We start from the raw sequence: 23,673 nt of genomic DNA, 5'->3' as shown, positions 1-23,673 counted from the left end.
TTTCTTGCTCTTTTGGGTTTGGGTGGTTATAAATATCCCCCACTCAAATCTATAGTGTCAATTATTTCTCTGTATTAAAGAATATCTGATAATTATGAATTCTTGACTCCCATACAACCATGTACAGCCCTATAAGTCATATGTTTAAGTAATAAAAAAAATACAATAAACCTGGGAACCCAAGAATGATCCCTCTATTACATTGTTAGTATGTGCTTTCCAGACCGAAGGGGATGTTCCATTTATAACTCTCATTTGTTTCCTACCATCATGGCCAAGTTTCCACCTACTACATGTCTCCTTGCCATCATTTTAACTTCCAGTTTGGAGCACTGTAAACTGTTTCCCAACCCTTAAATTAAAACAAATGATATCCACTCCACATGCACCGGCCATCTGACTAGAAGCCACTTCAAAGATTCCATTTTAAAGAATGAAGTATGGCCACTGCTTCCTGAAGACAGAGTTAGCCTAGTTCATAACGAAGTGGGACTTTCTCTGATTTCCCTTCTACTTAAACACTGGCAGGTTTTGTTTTTTTTTTTTTTTCCTAAGACATTTTTTCTCCTCCACTCAAGGTAATCCTGGTTATTTTGTTGCTGCTGCTGCTTTTATTGGGACGGGGCCCTGGAGGACTCCGCCTCACTCAGTGTTGCCAGGGACCAACCAGGACACGTATGTCTGCAAAGACATTCCACGAGCCTGCTCCGCTGTCTGTGTGAGTATACACCTCCCCAAATATTTACAGTCTCAGCTACACACAGTTTCAAAGAGAGCAAAAGTGTATATTTTTTCTTACACTGGCACTGGCTTATCAAACTGGATGAAAGTGGATGAAACTGTTTGAAAGTGGATGGCAGCAAACACAAACTCTACAACTCCAACGTTAAATTGTTCATTTAAACTGGCCACTCGGGCTTCATATTGCTTCTTACACAAGCTGCTCTTACCCTCTCCTCCATCCACTTACACTGTGACTACACGTCAAGGTCTGGGCAATGCAACACCGCCACGCTCCAAGTGCACTTTCCCAGGCCCCTCGCCTCCCTACAGCCCTCCCACCTCACGTACATGCTTAGAGCTTGTGCCCATAGTAAAAGAACAGAAAACACAATGACAGATACTTGTGGACACGTTTCCTGCTAACTTGTACAGGAGCCGTCAAAGAGCAAAATACCACCCTTCCCCTGACAGACATAAACACACATACATACACATACACACCTAGACATACAGATACACATAGACACATACACACAAATACACATATACATGTACACACACATGCATATGCACATATGCATATACACATACACACATGCACACAAAGAGACATACACAGGCAAACACACACAGAGAGACATAAACACACACACATACACATACACACATAGACACATACACACACTCACACCCCAAATAATTCAGCTTAAATTGAAGATATGTTCCTTCTGAAAAGATTTATATTCTCCCTGACACCTGTAGGTACTACTAATTCACACCCATTTGAAAATAATTTGCCCGCTTGAGTCTTTCACATTCTGCAAGCAATGTGAATTTCAACCCTAAACTCACAACAGGGTCAACAAAAAGTTATGACATATAAAGGGGGCCTGTGTATTTCTCCTTCACCCATAGCCGAGGCCATTAGAATAAATATCCTTGCCGCCTTCTCCCGTTGTGAGGTGGTTTTTGCTGGTTCACCCTTTTTGACTGAAGGTGTGGTGTTTTTTTTTGTGGGGTGAGGGGTCTCAGCCTTATACAGGTTCTGGACTGTGCTCCCCATCTTGCTTGGGCCCAAGGTTCTTTCCTGTCCCCACCCCGTACTGCTGTTACAGTATGGATGGGCAAATGCCCCAGAATTGCAATCTTCATCTCTTTGTAAATGGAGACTCTGCAGTTCATCTAATTCAGCGAATGTTATAAAGCTCAGGTTCCCCTCTGCAGACAGTAGCCATCTTTCAGCTCCTAGGACACGCTGCTCCCTCTCCAAGGCCTTTTGCCCAAGTGGTGTTTCATCTGCTTGAACATTCTTTTCACACATTGATGCCCATACACACACACAAACGCACACACACACACACACACACACACACACCCCTTATTGAGGTTACTTTCTTCTCATTCTTTATATCTGATTTTAAATCTTACTTCCTCAGACAGCCTTAACCGTCACAATCACAATGGGGTAACAGCAATATTTTGCAGTGGGGCATTTTCAACAGGCAGAAAGTTTACAGAATCAGATCTTTGGGTTCCCAGAATGTGCACTATAGCCCTGGATCCCAAAACCCTAAACTATCACTCATTATATAATAAATATGCTACATGAATAAAACATGACTCAAGTGTTACCGTATAGAGGATATATCCATAGGAGAAATGAGAGAGACACACAGACACACACACACAGACACACACACAGACCTCTCCGGGAACTTGCTGGTGAGGAACACTTAATAAGTTACAGTTGCAGCTGAACACAGAATCCTGAAGTGATGCCTAGTTCTCTATTGTTTTAGAAACTAGAATAGAGAAGGAAAATTGTCAAAATGCCCCAAAGTCCATGGGATATCGTTTTTTTCTTCTAATTCAATACAATGTTCCTTGCCTGCTTCCAGAGGATAAATAAGGATTTGTGCACATATGTTACAAAGTCCAAATAAGCCCTTGTGGGGCTTGATAGTCACAGGTTTTTTTTAACTTCTGCCAAACAACTGTGCACTGCAGGATGATGACATTAAGCTTTATGTATTGATTTTCAGCCTCACCAAAAAGCTTTCAGACACTCTTATCTTTAGTTGTCAAAATCTTGGGTTCAAAGAACATCCAGTGAATCTATTGTTAGCCGAGTTTAAGAAATAACATCAATTTAAAAATAAATACCTTAAAATGCAATTTATATCTATCTATTCCTTTCAATACATACATTAAAAAGAACTGAGGTATCATTAGAATGTAATAAGCAATTCTTAATCCTCCAACTTTCTAGCTCTCTTGATTTTGATCAGAATATACTTGATAAAAACCAGGGGTTCTTTCAAAAGGATGCTTGCCAACATCAGGAAGACATCTTAAACAAAACAGTCTATATTTCAGTGCCATACTTCCTCATCACAGAGCACCAAATTATCCAAAAGAGCACAAGTTACATGATTACAACAGTACACGCTACTATCTCCGTGCTTTGTGCTCCTCAAAAATGCCATCATTTTTCAATCTATCAAGTTTTCAGGCTGAGAGCAAGTGGGAGTTGAAAAAAGCAGACATAGCTCTGAGAAGATAAGTACTTTTAAAAAGAACAAATTCAGGGATTTTATCAAATCAAATGAACAGTAATAAGAGACATCATTGCCCTGAAAAGCATGGGCAATTTACAAATATTTCCTGAGTGCACGTCATGTGTCAGGCACTGTTTAAATGTCTCTTGATTTTTAATCTAGTTTTTCTTCTGTCATATCACACTGCCTCCCTTCCAGTTTTCTAGCAAGTTACAGCTATTCAATGTTCTCCTTTGATTCTAAACCTAACCACAGCGTTCAAACAATGGTTCGATTTCTGTATATTTCTACAATAACAATTTCTTACTGGGTCAGCATGTTAGGAAACTAGGAGAGAAGTCTTGGCATGGAGTCGGGAGCCCCAGTCTCTGGTCTCAAATCCAGCACTTTGTAGCTGTGTGATCTTGGGCAGGTCACGTAACCTCCAAATCCTGTTTCCTGATATGTAACAGGTTAATGCTATGTATACTGCAAAGGTTGCTGTGAGGGTTAAATGAAATAACGTACATGGAAGAGGTGAACAAAGGGCTTGGAACACTGTGGATGCCCAATAAGTATCGACACTTGAATCTCAAAAAAAAATGTTATATTCATAGCAATTTATAAATATTGTCTCACTAAAGCTCTTAATATGTTTATATGGCAAATAAGTATACACACCTTTACACATACACAAAAATAACACAAAATACCTGAAGGGCCGTAAGGATATTTGCTAAGGCTTGTCCGTATGTGTCATGACAGTGAACAGCAAGAGCCCTGGGTGGGATTTCTTTCATGACACTTTCCAACATCCTCTTCATGCTTCCTGGAGTTCCCACTCCAATTGTGTCTCCCAGGGAAATCTCGTAACAGCCCATGCCATACAATCTCTTAGATACCTATCAAGAAAAGTGACAAGCTAGTAAAACAATGGAAATGAAGACACTCAAACCCTGTTGTTCCTCAACAAACGTCATCTAGAAGTAAACATCACAACTAAGATAACTTGCATATCCATGGAAAATGTATAATTTAGTTTACTAGTCCTTTTCCTTTCCCATTAAATCCCAAGCATTATATAAAACTTTGAATGACATTCCTGTAATTATCTTTCTCTAATATTCAAGTTTGCCTCAGAATTGTATCTATCTAAGTAGCTACATGTTCAATTATGAAATTATAAGCTACAATTTCATTTATGGGAGCCTTATTTTCTCAGCCTTTTTTTTTTTTTTTTTTTTTTATTTATTTACGGCTGTGTTGGGTCTTCGTTTCTGTGCGAGGGCTTTCTCTAGTTGTGGCAAGCGGGGGCCACTCTTCATCGCGGTGCGCGGGCCTTTCACTGTCGTGGCCTCTCTTGTTGCAGAGCACAGGCTCCAGACGCGCAGGCTCAGCAGTTGTGGCTCACGGGCCCAGTTGCTCCGCGGCATGTGGGATCCTCCCAGACCAGGGCTCGAACCCGTGTCTCCTGCATTAGCAGGCAGACTCTCAACCACTGCGCCACCAGGGAAGCCCTTTTCTCAGCCTTTTGATCAAACAGAAGCATCACAAATTTACTTTGGAACCAGTATTTCTCAAGGCACTAGATTAGTGGTCAAGAGATGTCAATCAAGTAGTTTTGTAATCGGTACAGACACTTGATATTTTTGGCTTAAATTTTCTAGCTCATAAATGGATGCTCTTGAGTCTGGTAAATTTTGTGCTCCCTTCAAGCCAAATAACTAATGTTACTTTCAAAGAGCAATATGAATTTTCATGAAGGCAGCATGGTATGTTGACAAAGACATGGCTTCTGGAATCAGACAGGCCTGGACTGAAATCTCAGCTGCCACCAATGCTAGTCATGTGATACTGGGCAGAAGATGAACCTTTTGAAGCCTCAGTCCCTATTCTGTAAAATACAAACAATAAAACACCATTATTTAGCCTGTTTTCTAAGCCTTACTACTTAATTTTTCAAACTCACAATAATAATGATGAAGTGAGTGTTGACATGTTTGGTTGTGAAAATGAGAATATATAAAAATCACTTTGTGCAAAGTCAGACACATGGTCACCCCTTAACTCATGCCTTATGCATGTCTTTGGTGCTTATTTTACATCAGGCGCTGCCCTAGATGCTGGGATATGATGGGGATGCAGATGTTAAGGGTCCAGGCTCAAGGTATTATGGAATCTGGAGTCAAGTGAGGACAGACCCTAATCAATTCCACTCGGGAATGTGTAAACACAGCTAACATAATAATTTTGGAACAAAGAAACAGGATTCTAAGAGCATGTAGCAAAGGAAATTGACCTAGATCTGTCAAGCAGGAAGGGCCTCAGTGACAGCCTGAGATAGTCAGCATCAACTTGTCGAAGAGGTTGCGGAGGACGGGTGTGAGAAAAACATTCAGGTGGAATTTCAGGCAGCTGAAATATCAAATACTAAGGGGATTCCAAGTAGGAAGGAAGGTCATGGGAATTCCCTGGTGGTCCAGTGGTTGAGGCTCCATGCTTCCACTGCAGGGGGCGCGGGTTAAATCCCTGGCCGGGGAACTAGAATCCCGCATGCCATGGGGTGTGGCAAAAAAAAAAAAAAAAGGAAGGAAGGTCAGATGTAAAGGACAGATGTGACAAGAAAGCAAAAACCGAGGGGGAATGGGGCTCCATAGAGCTGGGGAGGAAGGCCCGGGGCAGAGCATACAAAGAGTACACACAGTCTTGCAAACTGACCGGGTTTAGGATTTTGGTTGAGGAATCTATCATAAGAGCAGTAGAAAGCCTTGACCGAATGTGGAGTAGTGGTGACATAATGGGCTTTATGTTTCAGAAAGGCAGTATCAATACAACATCAAAAATAGTTTGAAGGGAACTCAGAAGGGCTCCCTAGTCCAGGTAGGAGACAATTATTGGATGGAAGCTTGGATGAAAAAAGCATAATGCTGATTCTCCTCTTTCTTCTCCTTTATTTAAAAAGGTACATATATTCAACTGTTAAATATCCAGGTCTTTGGAATCATATAGAAAGCATGTAGATGACTAACTGAATTTCTCTCTTCATTTCCATCTGTATGTTTTTGGCCTCACATAGATAGAGTAATTAATCACCTCAAAACTGCCTATTAAATGCTGGAATTTCTTAATGGCCACATAGAGAAGAATGATGCTTCCATCCAAGTGGCTGGAGGAAAATCCTAAGTGTGGGGTCAAGGCAATCCAAGGGCTACAAGAGTGGCAGGAAGGAGGGGATGGTCACTAGCCCCCAATTCTGCTGAGAAGTCAAGACAAGGACTGAATAGGATCTCGCACTTGACCCAAGTGCTCAGTAGTGATGTTAACAAAGAGGGATTTCAGTGGAGTGAACGGTCTAGACGTCATTTTGGAGACTGGTGGAGTGTTGGTGGCACAAGGGTAGATGGGCACCACTGCTGCAGGCAGCCCTTTGAAGAAGTGTAGATGTGGAAGGATGGAGATAGATCATCGATAACTAGCCAGGGATGCTAATTTAAGGAAGGAAGTTTTCACATGGAAGAGGCTTGAACATGTTCAAGTATCAGTGGGAAGGGCTCTGCAGTTTCATATACAAGGGAGTAAGCGACAGGAAGGGCTAGAGGCTTCAACAGAGGGAACACAGTCTGCAAGAGTCATTTTGGAAAGGAGACAGGGAGTTGTTCTACACAGGGTAGTGTGGAACAGAAGACCAGGTAAGGTCACTGGTCATGAATTCCTAACACTTCCAATCTGCCTATTCCAGGATTCTCTTCAGCAACACCCTGGACATTATGGAGCAGGAATGCAGAGCCTGAGACTGTGTGTGGTCTGTCCAGAGGTGGCACAAGCCAGAAGGAAGAAAAGCAAGGGGTCGGTGTATAGGCAGAGTTGGATTCAGGTTTGTGGAGTCTGAAGTTATACTATTTTGGAAATGTTCTTTAAGAAAAGAATATATAGGGACTTCCCTGGTGGTGCAGCGGTTAAGAATCAGCCTGCCAATGCAGGGGACATGGGTTCGAGCCCTGGTCTGGGAAGATGCCACATGCCACGGAGCAGCTAAGCCCGTGCGCCACAACTACTGAGCCTGCATGCTGCAGCTACTGAAGCCTGTGTGCCTAGAGCCCGTGCTCTGCAACAAGAGAAGCCACTGCAATGAGAAGCCCTCAGAAGAAGCAACGCAACGAAAAATAGCCCCCGCTCACTGCAACTAGAGAAAGCCCATGCGCAGCAACAAAGACCCAACACAGCCAATAAATAAATAAATAAATAAATAAATAAATAAATAAATAAAAGTTTTAAAAAAATAATAAAAGCAGTAAACTGATTTTAAAAAAAAAGAATATATAGTTGTGAATGCAAATTAATAACAGAGCCTTAGAAGGGTCCCATGCCAGCGAAGGACTGCAAAATTTCAGCTTCATAAAGATGCAAACTATTATACATAGGATGGATAAACAACAAGGTCCTACTGTATAGCACAGGGAACTATATTCAATATCCTGTGATAAACCATAATGGAAAAGAACATGAAAAAGAATATATATGTATAACTGAGTAACTTTGCTGTATAGCAGAAATTAAATGCAACATTGTAAATCAACTACACTTCAATAAATTTTTTAAAATATTTGTTTCATTATTTTATAGTATTGATATATCTGCCTCTGTGGGCAATTGTCTTGCTTAATTAATAGATGATGGGATATCTCTCACTGGAAACATCTGCAGTTCAAATGAATACACAAAACAGGAATGGTTTTAGCCAAACTGAAAGTTTATCCTGTCTAAAGTTCAATATTCTAACAATCCCATCTTCACTGCTTCAGCACTGCATTCCTAAACTATAAAAATTAACTTTAACAGCAGTGCACAAGAATATGCTATTTCATATGCAAATGAGTTTCTGAGTCTAATATAATTTCAAAGACAAGCATTTTGTATTCATTGGTATCAATTAAGAAAAAGGAACAGGAAGTAGAAAATGAACTTCAATAAGTAGGTCCTTAATGACTATAATCAATTGCTGTAAAATTGCTCTGGAATAATAGCAACTTGAATCTCAGCAGAAAGAGCTATAGAATCTCAAAGGAACAAAAACACAGAAGCAGTATGTACTCTGATACAAATGCCAAAATACGCAGGAGACAACAAAGGGACACTACCTGAGCAACCAAGGCAAAGTTTGAGTATATGTGCAAAAACTGCCTCAGAATTCTGATAGAAAGTAGAAAGGTTGCTCAATATGTTCTATTCACATAAAAACAAATCAGGTGTTTTTATTCCCTCCAACTTTGAACACCCATATGATAAGAATCAAATGTTAACTCTGGACAGTGATAGGCACTACCTAAGACTTTAGTGTTAAAATAAAACTATTAGCTAAGTGATCAGTCCATGGCTCTAGTTGTGCAAATGCAATAAACATTAGGAAAAAGAGTCCACTTTTTAAAATAATACACATCATTTTACCATGAAGCAGAAAACCAGGCGTATATCTTACTTCTGTTACTTTCTGTGGTGTGATGTTTCCTTCATATGGACAGCCCAGGGCACAGGATACATACCTAAATTTAAAATAGAGAGCCATATAAATATGCATCTGGTGGATAACCCATTTCCTAATTTCCATTTTATAAAAATGAAGAAATAGCCAGAGTCATCAAGAAAATTTATTTTACTCTATTCCTTCCTTCATTATTATTCTCAGACCAAACAAAAACAATTGGGAACATTTTCAATTTAACTCACATTTTAATTTTTATAATAATTACAATTTGATATATGTTATTTGACGGCAGATGGGAATAAGACAAGTGTTTATCTCGTGAGGTTGCTTAAACTATAGCAATACGTGAACATTCAAAGCAGAAAATACCAGTGAAATATATTGTTTTATTTCAATAACTACATACATTCAACTGTTAAATATCCAGGTTTTTGGAATCATATAGAAAGCATGTAGATGACAAACTGAATTTCTCTTTTCATTTCCATCTAGATATTTTGGCTTCACGTAGATACAGTCATTAATCACCCTCAAACTCCCAGAACTGATCACAACCTCAAAGTTCACCTTGTTTATCTCTCATGGGTGTACCTAAAAATCATCCTCAACAGAAGAGTGTCTAGTCTATGTTTAAAAGCCTCTAAATAAAGATATTCCATAAGGTTCTTCAACAATTTAATATAAAAAGTCAAGCCTTTCTTGCAAGGATGATGATACATTTTCATCTTAAAGTATGAAACTTTAGAAAAAGCCTCTTTTAGCTATTTTCAGCTCAACACCAATCCCATTTTATTAAAGTTTTCTCAGAGATTTTACAACACTTGTATTAAAATAATGCACCATGTGTCTGATCATCAGGAATGAAGCAATTCACATGAGGGAGAGAGGCGTGGTGGGGAAGAAGGTTGGAAACCCAGTTCTTTGGGCCAGAATATGAAAGGCTTTAAATAGCAAGCCCTTGAATACTGTGCCATGGAGCTGAAACTTTGAGATCCCTGAAAATTATTTTGAGACATTTGTATGACAAGATCAGGTTTGTTTCCCAGAAATGCAACTCTTCATAAATTCTGGAAGTAGGTGCCAAAGGAAAGATGGAGGCAAAAACATGAGCAAAGATGATCCCATGTTTCCTTGATTGAATGTATATGTATGTGTAACTGAATCTCTTGGCTGTACAGCAGAAATTAGCATGACATTATAAATCAACTATACCTCAATTTTAATAAAAAGATCCTGTCAATTGGAAGATACACTAATTTCACAACAGGTTTTTGGGTAAAAACATGAAATATAGATTCAATAATTCAATACATATTCATTGATCCTAAAGATATAACCAAATTTCAAAAGTATTAAAAATGTGAATAAAAATTGGGTTTTGTAATTAAAATAACTAAGCAGTTCCATAAGCCAGGCAAGCAGTTATGAGGACAAAGAAGGAGAAAAAGAGGATAAAATCAAGTAAAATTTGAAAGCCTATGCTGGACAGGAAACCCATCTCTCTGCTCTTTCAGTCACTATAATTTAAGCTTAATATTCAAATAATTTGTATAAATTTACTCAAGATACGCAGAAAATAAAATGTTCTTATGTGAACATAGCACTGGAGGAGGTGGCAAGGGATGAAAAAGGATTTTCAATTCAGGTACAATGATGATAATGTGTTGAAAACAGAAGTACATTTATTCTGAACCCCAAATATCTAGATGTGATTAAAAAGAAAGTCCAAGCTATTCATTTACATGCAATCCCTCTAAATGCAAAAACAAAAACAAGCAAAAAAACCCCAACAAATGTAAGACAATATAAAACAAACAAACCTCTCTAGCATTCTCTTTACTGAAAAGTAACAACCTGGCTATAGTTGCCCCTTTATGCCATGACCCTAACTCTCTCCATGCGCATTTTCACTCACTAGAGTGTTCCCTCTGAGTCCTTCCCTGGTCTATGGTTGGCCTGGTCTTCATTCTCCATTGCATGTTATCTTCATATGTTCTTCTCCACCCTTCTTTAACCTATTCACACATGGGGCTACTTTCTGCAAAGTGAATGCAACGGTTCTTAACTGTGTTCATTAACCGTACTTGAACACTTGAAAGCAGAGGTTGGCAAGCTAAGTCCCAGAGGCCAAATCCTGCTCATTGCTCTTTTGCAAATAAAAATTTTATTGGAACAAAGCCATGCCCATCTGTTTACCTATATTCCATGGATATTTTGCATTATAGCAGCAGAATAGTAGTTGCATCAAAGACCATCTGACCCACAAAACCTAAAATATTACTATCTGGCTCTTTACACAAAAAGCTTGCCAACCACTTGTAAAAAGTGAGGGATTTTTGTGAGTGTGAAATGGCCTCCCTCATGATGAAAATAGGCTACCATGTCTGCTTTGACTGGTGGCAGAAGTCAGTTTCCAGACGTCTGCTCTTCTCTGACAATCTATTACAATGCTTCTCAATCTCAGCTGTACAGAATCACCTAGGGAGCTTACAAAACAAAGCAGACACTGGTGGGTAGGACACACTCCAAACCAATTAAATCAGAAACTCAGGGAATAGACTCTAACCACTAATTATTTTTAAATAATTTTCAAAGTTCCATTAAGGTGCCAAAATTGAAAACCACTCAACTATTAGCAATACTTCCTCACCTGGACTGTTGGATTGACACCCTTATGTAAAAGTGATGTTACACAGCCATGAGAGTATCTAATCTCAGGGATTTCCTCACTGCTACCCCACAGCATCTATCTTTCATTGGACCCACAGCATTCACGACATTTATCCATCTTTAATTGGCTGGTGGTTGATTTCTTATAGACCTATTCCAAATAGTTTCTACTCTGCTGAAGCCCTGACCTGCAACCTCTCCATTTCTTTTTTCTTTTCACTCCTTCTTTCTGGTTCAATGTCCATTTTGTTGAACTACAGCTTTTAGTAATTTTTTCAGCAAGGGTAGACTTTTGCAGACTACTTTGTCAACAAATGGTTTTATTTCACTTTTATCAATGTATAATAGTTTGGCTAGGTATGGAACTCTAGGTTGACAGGTTTTTTTTGCCATTTTGAACATATTATTTCACTATTTCTCATCTCAGTTTTTGCTGATAAGAATTTTTCTGTCTAATGATAATTCCTTTACTTTTATAGTAATTTTTTCTCTACTGCTTTAGGATTACCTGTTTATACCTAATATTCTACATTTTATAATGAGTATGTCAGGACTTGTTATACTTCTTCAATATTAACATTAATGCTTTTGTTCTCGTCTAGAAAATCATCAAAGTACTAGTTCATCAAAATATCTATTTTCCCTGTTTTCTCCTTCTGGGAATTCTATTAGGCATTCTCTCTTTATTTCACTTTCAAAATTTCTGTTACCTTTCTGTGTTTCATGATTGCAGTTTCCTCAAATTCTACTTCCAGACCACTAATCCTCTCTTCAACTGTAACCTGCTGTTCAATGCAATTATTGTTTTTATTTAACACATGTATTTTTCATTTCCGTTTCTTTTCCTTAAATCTTCATCCTTTTTTCCATAAAGACCTGTTCTTTTATTATGTTCTTCCTTTGCCTTTATAAATAGGTTAAGCATTAATTTACAATCTCCTTTTCAAATTATTCTATGTCCTTATTTTCAGTGAAGATTCTCCTGCTTTTTCTTTTTCTTCTGCTTATTTTTTTAGGATAGTTTGTTTCCTCATGTGGCCTGTAATTTTTACCATTAGTGCCTTTTCACGGTGATTTCAGTTTCTGTAGAAGTTCCTGAAGTGACAGTCCTGAGTTATTTTAATGTTCCTATAAAGGATATCTAATTTCCTTTTTCTCTTGCCTTGCAGACTTTACCAGTTCCCAGGCAAATGCCTACCTTCACTTCTCAATTTGGGTTTCCACAATACTCATATGTCATAAATCCACAACCCATAACACTGGCACATATTTCAGTGACTTTGCACTGGCAAGGAAGTGCTTCCAAGCTCCAAGAACACTCAGTTCCAAATCCAGTCTTAGCAGAACATCTATCTTTTCCCATATAGATTTTAAAATCCCATTTCCAAGCCACCAGGGATTATATCTGGAATAGATACCCCCGTGTGTTAGTGGCATCAGCCTGCATCCTTACCACACTTTCTTTGATGAAATCTGAGTACTTTCTTTTCTTTTCTGAGCTTGGCTATATGTTTTACAAGTTGTTATATTTATGTGTCTGTAATGGGAACAGAAAAGGGAGTCTCTGTATCAGCTCAGTCCCCTATAGTCTCTCTCTCTCACTATTACACAGATAATTCCAGGAACAAATTCCCAATATTCTTATGAACATTACAAATCGATTGCTTGACACATTCACATGGCATATGAAGCTCAATAGATCCAAAATGGTGCTCATTCCTGTTTTCCCCACATTTGCCATTAAAAAAAAAAAAAAATGATAGTCATTTTCAGCCACTAAATCACTTGAAGGTCAGCTTTGAGAACACGTTCATTAAACAGCATTGGCTGGTTCTTCCCTCCAGGCTCTAGAGCATATGAACTCTGCCAGCGCCAGCCCACATGAACAGAACAGTACCCAAACCCCTCCCCAGGATGGTCACAGACGTCACCTAAGTGCCCTCCTTTCCTCTAGTCTCACACCACTCCCTCATTTGCACTCCAGTATCTGTTGCCAAAATAATATTCCTAGAGCATATTTTTACACTCTGAAAATCCTTAATGGCTTGCCATTTTCTACTGAATAAACTTGATATTCAAATTCAGCAATTTGTGAAGCCTCATCTGACTTTCTACCTCTCTTGCATTTCACGGCCTCAAAAGCTCTTATTACAGTAATTATAAAGTTCTCCCTCTTATCCAAACATTTCTGGAGATTTCTCTTCACTATGCCTTTGTTCTTTGTAGATTTCCTACCCTGCCTGAGGAGGCCATCATTTCTGATTATGTTTCCTTATTTTTACCCATTTTTAATGATTTCATTTTATTCACACCTCCATGAAGGCTTCTACAAATAACTCCAGAGAAATTTAATACAGTCTTAATTTGAACTTTCATAGGATTTATCTACACGTCTCTTAAAGTACTTGGCTTTTTTGACCATATAATAATTATCTCTATACATATTACTTTCCCAGTCTGCTGGGAACTCTTCAAAGTTAGGCTTCTTTTTCATTTTCATTATTACAAATAGCATCACAAGAGAGGACACTATATAAAACAATATTTCTTTAATGAATTAACACAAAAATATGTTAGTAAAGATGTCATTTTAACCTTCTGAATAATTTCCTATGAAATTCCTAATCTTTACAATCAATGTATAGCCAGATTCAGGTTTTTAATATTCTAAATTCTGTAGTCAGAGATGACAGCACATATTTGGGGGTTCAGACTTGGAAGCATGTTTTAAACATTACGTAGGATGACAGGGTAATACAGGAATCACCAACCATATTGAAGCCAATTGTACTAAAATTACAATAAACTCTGGATAGAAATGTGAGTTGTTTTATTTTTATTTGTGCTTGCTGAGGCCATTTATCAATATTATGCAAAATCATGATAAAAGATAAAACAGAAACATTCAAGTTTTTAACAACTTTACCTATGTGTAAAGTTGTTGAATCATGAAAAATAACCTACAGGTGAATCATGAAAAATAACCTACAGTTAGGCCTTACTCAGGTCTACCTTCACACAATTAGCCCATGTTCCTCAAATCACCCTGGCAAAAAGGAACCAAAAGACTGAGGAAAAGCCTTGAAAAAATATCGCAGGGCTTCCCTGGTGGCGCAGTGGTTGAGAATCTGCCTGCTAATGCAGGGGACACGGGTTCGGGCCCTGGTCTGGGAAGATCCCGCGTGCCGCGGAGCGGCTGGGCCCGTGAGCCACAGCTGCTGAGCCTGCGCGTCTGGGGCCTGTGCCCCGCGACGGGAGGGGCCGCGATGGTGAGGGGCCGGCGCACCGCGATGAAGAGCGGTCCCCGCACCGCGATGAGGAGTGGCCCCCACTTGCCGTAACCGGAGAGGGCCCTCGCGCGGGCCGAAGACCCAACACAGCCAAAAAAAATAAATAAATAAAGTAGCTATAAAAGGATTTACATGACATGTTAAAAAAAACAGGAAACTGATTGATTTAAAAAAAAAAAAAAAAATATCGCAAACACTTGGAGTGTAAAGAGTCAACCACTGCTATCCTCAGAAGAGAAAAACAATGCCAAGAGTGATGAGATGAGATGACATGTAACGTCAATTAAAGGTAATTAATACATTTAAATATAGGAACAAGTTAGATGTACCCATGAAGAATATATCAACCTATAAACAATATAAAATAGCATTCCATTATTAACAAGCCAATTATAAATAAAGTTGAGAGCCTATCATGCACTTATCTCTGTGGATGATATAAGAAATAATGACCTTCCCTTGGTCTCAAAAAGCAATTCTGCGAAAATTCTCCTTTTGCTCTAAAATGCAAATTTCACGAGAAATGACAAAACACATTCTTTGCTCAAAAGCTGTACATGAAGGCTATTTAGATGTGACTTCACAAACACAACATACACATATTAACTGTAGCTGGGTATGTGTTATCTGGCAGACAGCCATGACAGAATAATATGTGAGGCTAAAATAAGTAGAACTCAAACAAACCATATGTGCAAAAGAAAATAGTTTTAACAGATGTCTCACTGTTAGAGTTTCATGTGCCATATTTTGGTAGATGATGATTTGAATTGCTCTTCCACACCAATGCAAAGCCCTCAGTTTAACAGTAGAAATTGGAAAGAAACTTTGACCAATAAGCTGTCCACTTATAGGAAGATGGCGCCATATATGCAAGTGAATTCCACTGGGATAGATTACCCAAAGGAACACATTTGCTTCATCAATGAGAAACACTGCCTGCCAGTCACTGTGTATTTAAAACACTAAGCCCCTAAACAAGGAGGCTCATTATCTTACTCAATAAGGCTGCTATTTCAGGATCAGGATCCATAATGACATTTTGCATGAGGCAGGGGAAGGATAGAAAATACATGTTCACACGACCTAGATGGTTTGGCTAACAAACAAGTAGGCTGCAAATTCTTGAAGAAACGTGTTGAGTTACAAATTCTCTCTCCAAGGGAAATCCAGTGAAAGCTGACCATTTTGAGAAAGAACACTGAGCCCTGACTTCACAGCTGTTAGAAATGGTTGCCATTTTAAAGGCTAGAAATTATACAGAGTTAGGCAACCAGCCAAAAATAACTAAGCACAGGAAGAATTTCCTAACATTGAGGGTCTTTCCTCAAAGAAATTGGTCACTGATATAAATGATACAATTTTATTCAGAAACATTTAAAAACCGATTGGGTTTCATTGGTTTTGTATAAGAAGAAAGTAGGTGATGAAGGTGACAGTAGGTGAAGAGCTATATAAAATATGCACCTTAGACTCATTATGGTTCTATGAAAACCTGATTCCTTGTCTCCTCCAAAATATCTATCAATATTAATCACATTGCAATATTAATCACATTGCAAAACATTATGGCATCCTAAAACTGTCTTTGTTTTTCCATACCTAAAAGTTATCTATGGCTGTCTATATTAGTTTAACCACTAATTTGCTTTTTATTCTTCCTTCTTATTATTTTGTATGTCTACTTTTTCTGGGAATTTGAGAATAAATTCAGCATTGACAGTTCACAGTGAAATATTTTTGCAATTTGTATTTTTTTTAACAGTGGGTGAATAATTTTGTTTGGGTCCTAAAAGTGTTATCAGTCGACTTCTTTCAACTTTCAGTAGGCTCAGACTTTCAGGAAGTTAATCATGGATCAGATCATTCTAGGCCACTTTATAGAAGAGGCCTAAGACGTAATCATGTAAAAGCACATTGCTTTGATATGCACACCTGCTGACTTTGTGAATTTATAACATGTTTATAAGCATCTAATAATGAAATGAATAAGGCACCTTAGAGACAGTTTCCTTTTTAAATTAATAGTTTCACAAGAAGAGTGAGCATGTGATTCTTGTGACATCATTAAAGAGAAGCTGATACTCCCTTCAAACAAAAAGGAATAAAACCTGAATGCCTGAATTGGGGAATTGGGATTGACATGTATACACTGATGTGTATAAAATTGATGACTAATAAGGACCTGCTGTATACAAAAATAAATAAAATTAAATTAAAAAATTAAACAACAACCAAAAAAAATCAAAAAAAAAAAAGAAAAAAAAAAACCCTGAATGCCTTATATGATAGATGAGAACACTACTTCATATCTGAGGGATTTCAACTTTAAACAGATTTTGACAAACCAAGAGATAATTCTTTCAATAAATGCCATTGATAAAAAGAAAGAAAGTGTTAAATTTATAACAGGCTCCTATTTTTCTCTGTCTTTTTAATGTTTTAAAAATTAAACAGATAAGAGAAAAATAACCTACATTTTTTAAACATATGTGAAATACACATTAGAGAATGAAGTCCAAAATGTAGACATTTCATTGCTCACTCACATACAATGTATGTGCAGCAGTAGTTAGCTGACTCTGCATTTTATGTCAACCATCTGGCACCATGTCTTTCCCCAATGTGTCCCATATGTTCCATAAAGTTTGGAGCATGTATAAAAACGTGTACATAGGCATATGTATGTGTGTGTTTCCGGGAAGGGAGGAAACAAACAATAGCCTTCATAATTTTAATAAAAGCTGCTATTTAGAACATATGAAAGTTTACTGTTTTTACAGAAGCTTAAATATCTTTAGTGAGCCTTTATAAAATGTGTCCTGCCTCATGGTCTTTAAATCTGACAGCAGCTGGCGATATACATTTTCTGGGTGATGATCCATGTTGATGCAGCTGTTGCCATAGTAACACTGGCTGAAGCATCTACTTCAGGTTCAACTAGTTGAGCATGGCTCTTTCCCTTAAATGAGTACCAATGGCCTATAACTTTTAATAATGAGTACCTACCATCTAGATTGCCAGTGAAAATAAAATCGAATTTAAACTCTGTAAAAGTTTGGGAGAGAAGATAATTTTCAACTGCACAAATAGTGAACTCATATCCATCCATCCGAAGGCATAGTTCTAAAAATGACTAGTGTTTCAGAAAATCGAGGGCTTGTGCTCCAAAGGAAGGAAGTCTGCGTTGGAAAACATACATCTGTCTACAGTATAACTACAATAAGTCTCTGATGTACTTTCACTGATTTCATTTGGTTGTGGGTGAGTTCTCATCCATCTGCACTTCTGTACTCTTCTTATCAAAGCCTGAAAAACTTCTTAGGTTGTAATATGGTTAGAAGTTTCTTTATTGATAGGACAATATTAAATGTTCAGCAATCAGTATTAAAGGGGAGTTAGGGTTTCTATTAGCCTTATTAAGTTACCTATTCTATTTTATAAAAACTAAAATGATAAAATTTGTTATTATATAATTTGTTCACATCCATCTTTCAACATTTAAAAAAAAACACTTCCCATTTGAAGCATAAACTTACATGTACCTGACTTCTTAGAGTTTTGTGTTTTCAACTTTCCAATGTGAATTACTTTACTCCACATTTAAACATAAATTGAAATAGAAGAACAGCTTCTTCATTTTTTCCTTTCTTTCAAAGGGAAGAGAGACAAAGCAACTTACGTATGTTTGAATTTAGAAACTTACAGGATATCTCTCCTTTTTGATGGTGGTTATGTAACTTTTGCCTTAAGAACAGACATCCTTTATTTTCTGTCTATGGAAATACATTATCTTGGTTTTTAAACTTTCTTGCATGCCCTCTGCATGTTATGTATGCATGTCAGTTACAAAAATACCATTATATCTTTAAAAAGTCATGTTGGAAATTTACTAAGGAGAAAGGAAAAAGAAGTTTAAAAAAAAAGGAAGCAAACCAACAAGACAGCTAACTATGGTGTAATCTATTTCTACTTGCTCCCCAAATGACCTTGGTTGAATTCCAATCCTTTTCTAATCCAGTCACTCCAAATTGGATCCACTTGTCTTTCTCATTAATGACTGAATCTTTCTTGCCACTATGAACTTTGCTCACTTCAACCATAGGAAATACAACCAGCATCTAAGCCCAGTGACAGCACTCAGCCTTCTGTTACAAACACTATACATTTTAATTTATGAAGATGATATGGCATGTTTATCATATCTCCATAATTATAAAAATAGAAAATTAGCTAATGTCTGAGAAACTTCTTTCTTAAGTAACAATGAATTTATTATACATTTCACAGACATGGGACTGAGTATAGAGCCTGTTTGCACTAGATGCTCCCCTGCTGGCCTGGAAGCAGGCAAGAACCAAACCAGTTTCCTTTCTCTTCTCCTTCCCCAAATAATTTTGCTTTGGGGGCCACACAGAGAAAACCTGGAAGTCAGCTGTTAAGGGGAGGCTGAATGGGTGGAATGATGGGCCCAGCGCCCCAGTGCAGTTCTCAGTTTTACGTTTTACATAATCTATTGAATTTCTGTACAATATATTCTTTGAAGAAAAAACATGGTTCTTAAAAAAATTTAAAAATTTGGAAACCACATTAGATGATTCCTTTCCAAATGCTACTATGAGTTCATAACAATCTATCCGTTTACACTAGGCTGTGATCCAAAAATGGGTGCATTTGGATAATTTGAAATTAATAAAATGAGTAACAATGTCAGTTCCGATGTTGGTCCCTCTGACCTCAAATGCATGACAACATAAGGGCTACTAGATACGCCCTCATAATTATCAGCTGATATTAATGAGGTAGTTATAGTAATAAGTATATAATCATGGCCTTGATCACATAAGATCAGGGTATAAATAAGATACCCTATGTATATTGTTATATGTCATAAAACAATGTCTAGATAGTTCATAAAGAGCTTTAACAATTGATGTTAATGAACTAAATAGAATTTGCGGAATTTCATAAGTACCCTCGTGTTGGAATATTCATGTGTCTTGCAGACTTAACGACCTCCTCAAACTTCTCCATACTTTCTTCAATAGCACAGTTAATATTCTTCTTGCTAAAGGGTTCAGAGGCAGCACCAAAAACAGAGATCTCAGTGGCTCCTGCAGCAACCTGAAAAATACAAATCAAAGGCCAAAGCTAGTAATTCCAAAAACATAAACAAGAGCAGCAGAAGCAATGTTAACTACTCTATAAAGGGATACTTGAATTCTTTAACATTCTCCTTAAAATTTAAAGTTAGATTTCTCTCAACTTGCTGCATACACCCTTTTGAAATGTAAAAATATTTTATGATAGCACAATAATTCCACAAACTACAACACTTATAAATCACAGAATATACAATGATGATGTTCCAATTTAATCTTGCCTTTCCTAAAAGTTATCCTCAGCAATATTTTAACCTTAATTATGGAAAATACTAGCACCCCAATGAAACCTCTTGATATCTATGGAAAACTTTATTTTTACCCAATTATTAAAATTGAGGCTAGTAAATGCTTTGTTTTTCTTCTCTTCTTACCATCCAACAGGAAAATATTTTTCCAAGTCATCATTTAGATTTTGCTCCAAATTTTCTCCCTATCTCTTAATCTCACTTCCACTGTTTCATACCTTGACTGTGACAACCAAACTCTTGCATGTCTTAAGACCTTAATCCTCTTGCCAGTCTTCAAATCCAAAATGTCGACCTAATCAATTCTCCCTTTTGCCCCTTTGGCCATCTTCTCTCTTCCCTCCAGGCTTCCCAGTGCTTGTTTTCAACGTCAAGCCTCCTAGTTTTCCAGCTGGATTTTTAAGACTTTCTATTAATATATCTCTAGCACTGTATCTAGATTCCTCTTTCTCTCTGATACCCTATTAATACATTAAGAAAAAAAATCCCATCATCTCTCCTCCAACATTAAAAAAAAAAAAATACTGGTTTCCACTCTTCCATCCAAAATAAATTTTAACCTTTAAAATTAAAATTCTGTGGATAAACAAGTTCCTACTGTATAGCACAGGGAGCTATATTCAGTATCTTATGATAAACCATAATGGAAAAGAATATTAAAAAAGAACATATATATATATATATATATATATATATATATATATATATATAACTGAATCACTTGGCTGTACAGCAGAAATTAACACAACATTGTAAATCAACTATACTTCACTTTTTAAAATTTTTTTTTTTAATTTAACTAAATTAAAGTACTATTTATTGGACACCTACTATGTGCTGGTGTTGTATTTTGCATGCCCTATTTCTAATCCACAAACAATCTTGTAAATGAGGTATTATTATGGCGATTTTACAGATGAGAAAACTGCGGCTCAAAGAGGCTAAAACACTAATAGGAGGTCCCAAGGCTAGTAAAAGTTCTGGGGCCATGTTTCAAACACAGGCTTGCTTGACTCCCAAGCCAAGGTTTCTCCTATTACTTTCTAAGCTACCCTGAGGGTATACTCTCATATCTTTCTCAAGGTGGTTACATTCCCAACTTCTTTAGGACTGGATGACAGCAATATTATAATTTCTTAAAAGGCCTCTGTCTTTCTTTACAATGTGATAAAATTTGTATTAATTCAAATAAAAGAAAAGTGGTTTCACAAGATACACTAACAGGTGATACGCCAACTAGCACCCACAATTTCAACTTCATGCAACCCAGTCACAAATACAAAAGTGAAAAATATCCATTAACACCAAAAATAGCTGCTGCTCAACTTTTACAATACAGCCATGTAAGCATAACACCTCAAGCCTTTACTTAAAACTACACTGATTCTTCTAGTATGTGTAATTACAAAAGCTTCTTGGCATATAAATTCCCAAGGCACATAGGATTGGAAGAAACAAACCGGAAGACAAATAAGGAAAGTTGGTAGAGGCAATTCCAAAGACAGTGATTAGCTCCATGTAGAGGGCAGGAACAACAGCAACCTCAGAAAAAGTGACAAAATAATTATCCACTACAATAATATTAATAATTATAATATCGTATTGGGAAATCTTTGTTATATTTTGTATTCCTTGTTTAAGTGGGGAGCGCAAAATATACTTTCAAAAGAATTTCATCAAAATGGGTAATTGTATTTCTGTGTTTTAATTCTTGAATGGTTGGACTGGAAGAGCCATTATGTAGAGCATTTTAGTCTCAACAATGCCACAAGGTCACTGATCTCCATGTACCTGCATTACGGGTATTAGTGATAGTATTTATGCAGGATAACAAGGGAGTCACATATCACACCAATTTAACTTTGAAAAGGTCTTTACAACAAGAAGCATATCAGTTTTAGAAAAATTAGTAGCACACTTACAGCACGGTGGAAACCCTGAAGATTAGGAGTAAGGACAGGATATCGAATTCCTGGATATTGACGAATGCCCTTCATCACTTCAGTGTGATCTGCCATCTTAAACACATAATAGTTATACAGAGATATGGGACTTGGAATATTCTATCAAGCATGTTTTTAGTTTTTCAGGAGGTTATAATAATACAGGCAATTATATTCTATCAATTCCTTTTTGAAAGAGCAAAACCATGCCAGATAAGTAGTTCTCACTGTCATAAATACATAATAACTAGATCTGGGTGTAACATCCTCACATAACAGGATCTGGATAAGTGACTGATTACAGGCAGTCAGGAATTCTGAACTCTGGTGTTTTCACTTGACTGATCTTTATTCTCTTCCTTTCATTTTATGGTCAAGACTCCAATACCCCTGATAGTGGGAAGAGTTTGAAAGGCCATAGGCTGTACATTTACCTTCCACATGAAAATTTTACATCCAAATAATTTTTAACATATGAAATTTTACAATATTTAGCAAAGCGTAAATTACACATGTCCATTAGAAGAATTTAACAAGGCTGAGACCCTAGTATATTATTGGTTTTAGTTAGTAACAGTCATAATGCTTTACGTAGTTCTACCCTTGAGTTACTATTTGTTCTTATAACGTGAACAAATAAATACAATGGAGCACACAGCAGGAAACTCATCCTACAAAGACTTTATTTTGTATATTTTCTATGAATCTATTAAAAAAAAGCCAACTTTGAATTAAAATATCAAATTTACCAGTTTGCTATAAAGTCTATAATTTAGCCTCCTAGAGCAATAACTGATGATCAAATCCCATAATCATCACATAGAGAAATTACCATTGACATAACCATGAGCTTTGCATATTGAAGAATAATAAATTATGGCATGAATAATAAATATAAGGAATAATATATAAACAATGAAAAGTATACGAAATGAACGTGGAGAAAGCTGTAAAAACATGCACCAAACCAAACTTTGTATCTTCAGTATGGGAACGGTTGAGGGAAGACTTGTTTTTTCTCTATATACCTTGACTTGTTAAAATAAGCATGTACTGTTTTTAATTTAAAAGGAAATAAAAGTAAATTAGAGTATAAATGCTTTTATTAGCATAGCTACACATTTTTTTTTAAATGTGAAATGTTACAATATTTACTCTTACTGGTCCATTGGTCTTATTGACTCTGAGTTAAATGCCAGTAGAATTCAATTTAATACTTTCAATGATTATTATTTGGAATAATTAAATGAATTTTTTAATACATTTTAAATTTAAAATTAAATATCAAAGATGCAAAAAAGCACTTCCCACTGACTGCCATCATGCCTTGTTGACATTTAAGCTTTCATGTTTCATTCAATCCAAACACATTTAATTCTGTCTAAAATTTCATTCTTGTTCACTTAATTCTTAGAGATCACACTCACCATTGCCCACCCCATAGCTGCATCCTTCACAAAGACCATCCACCACAGACATCTACGATGCATAAAAGCCAAAGCTTATTTTATTCTAAGCCTATTTCACTTTAACCCAGAGGTTTATTGAACATTAACTGTGTCCAAAGCCCTATGCTAGGCCCTGTGGGAAATATAAACACTGGAAAGTAACGTCCTTG

The 23,673-nt window shown here is 36.9% G+C and overlaps 1 protein-coding gene across 2 annotated transcripts in view; it reads right to left on the bottom strand.

The window, feature by feature from the left end:
* HMGCLL1 (3-hydroxymethyl-3-methylglutaryl-CoA lyase like 1) overlaps positions 1–23,673 on the bottom strand; it is a 144,164-nt gene that overhangs the window by 55,527 nt on the left and 64,964 nt on the right. The window contains exons 1-5 of one of the 2 annotated variants that reach the window (XM_007186951.2): positions 23,483–23,531; positions 22,035–22,130; positions 19,678–19,826; positions 8,737–8,800; positions 3,974–4,162 (exon numbers count right to left, since the gene is read on the bottom strand). In XM_007186951.2, the coding sequence (XP_007187013.1) occupies positions 3,974–4,162; positions 8,737–8,800; positions 19,678–19,826; positions 22,035–22,130; positions 23,483–23,521 (537 nt within the window). In that variant the 5' untranslated portion in view covers positions 23,522–23,531. Of the gene's footprint in view, positions 1–3,973; positions 4,163–8,736; positions 8,801–19,677; positions 19,827–22,034; positions 22,131–23,482; positions 23,532–23,673 lie in introns of those variants that run through there. The other variant, XM_028167670.2, reaches the window with a different exon arrangement.

The sequence above is a fragment of the Balaenoptera acutorostrata genome, chromosome 10 (genome assembly GCF_949987535.1).
Source record: "Balaenoptera acutorostrata chromosome 10, mBalAcu1.1, whole genome shotgun sequence".
Taxonomy (NCBI): domain Eukaryota; kingdom Metazoa; phylum Chordata; class Mammalia; order Artiodactyla; family Balaenopteridae; genus Balaenoptera; species Balaenoptera acutorostrata.
Note: the sequence above shows the minus strand (reverse complement) of the source record. Positions and strands in the feature narration are given on the sequence as shown.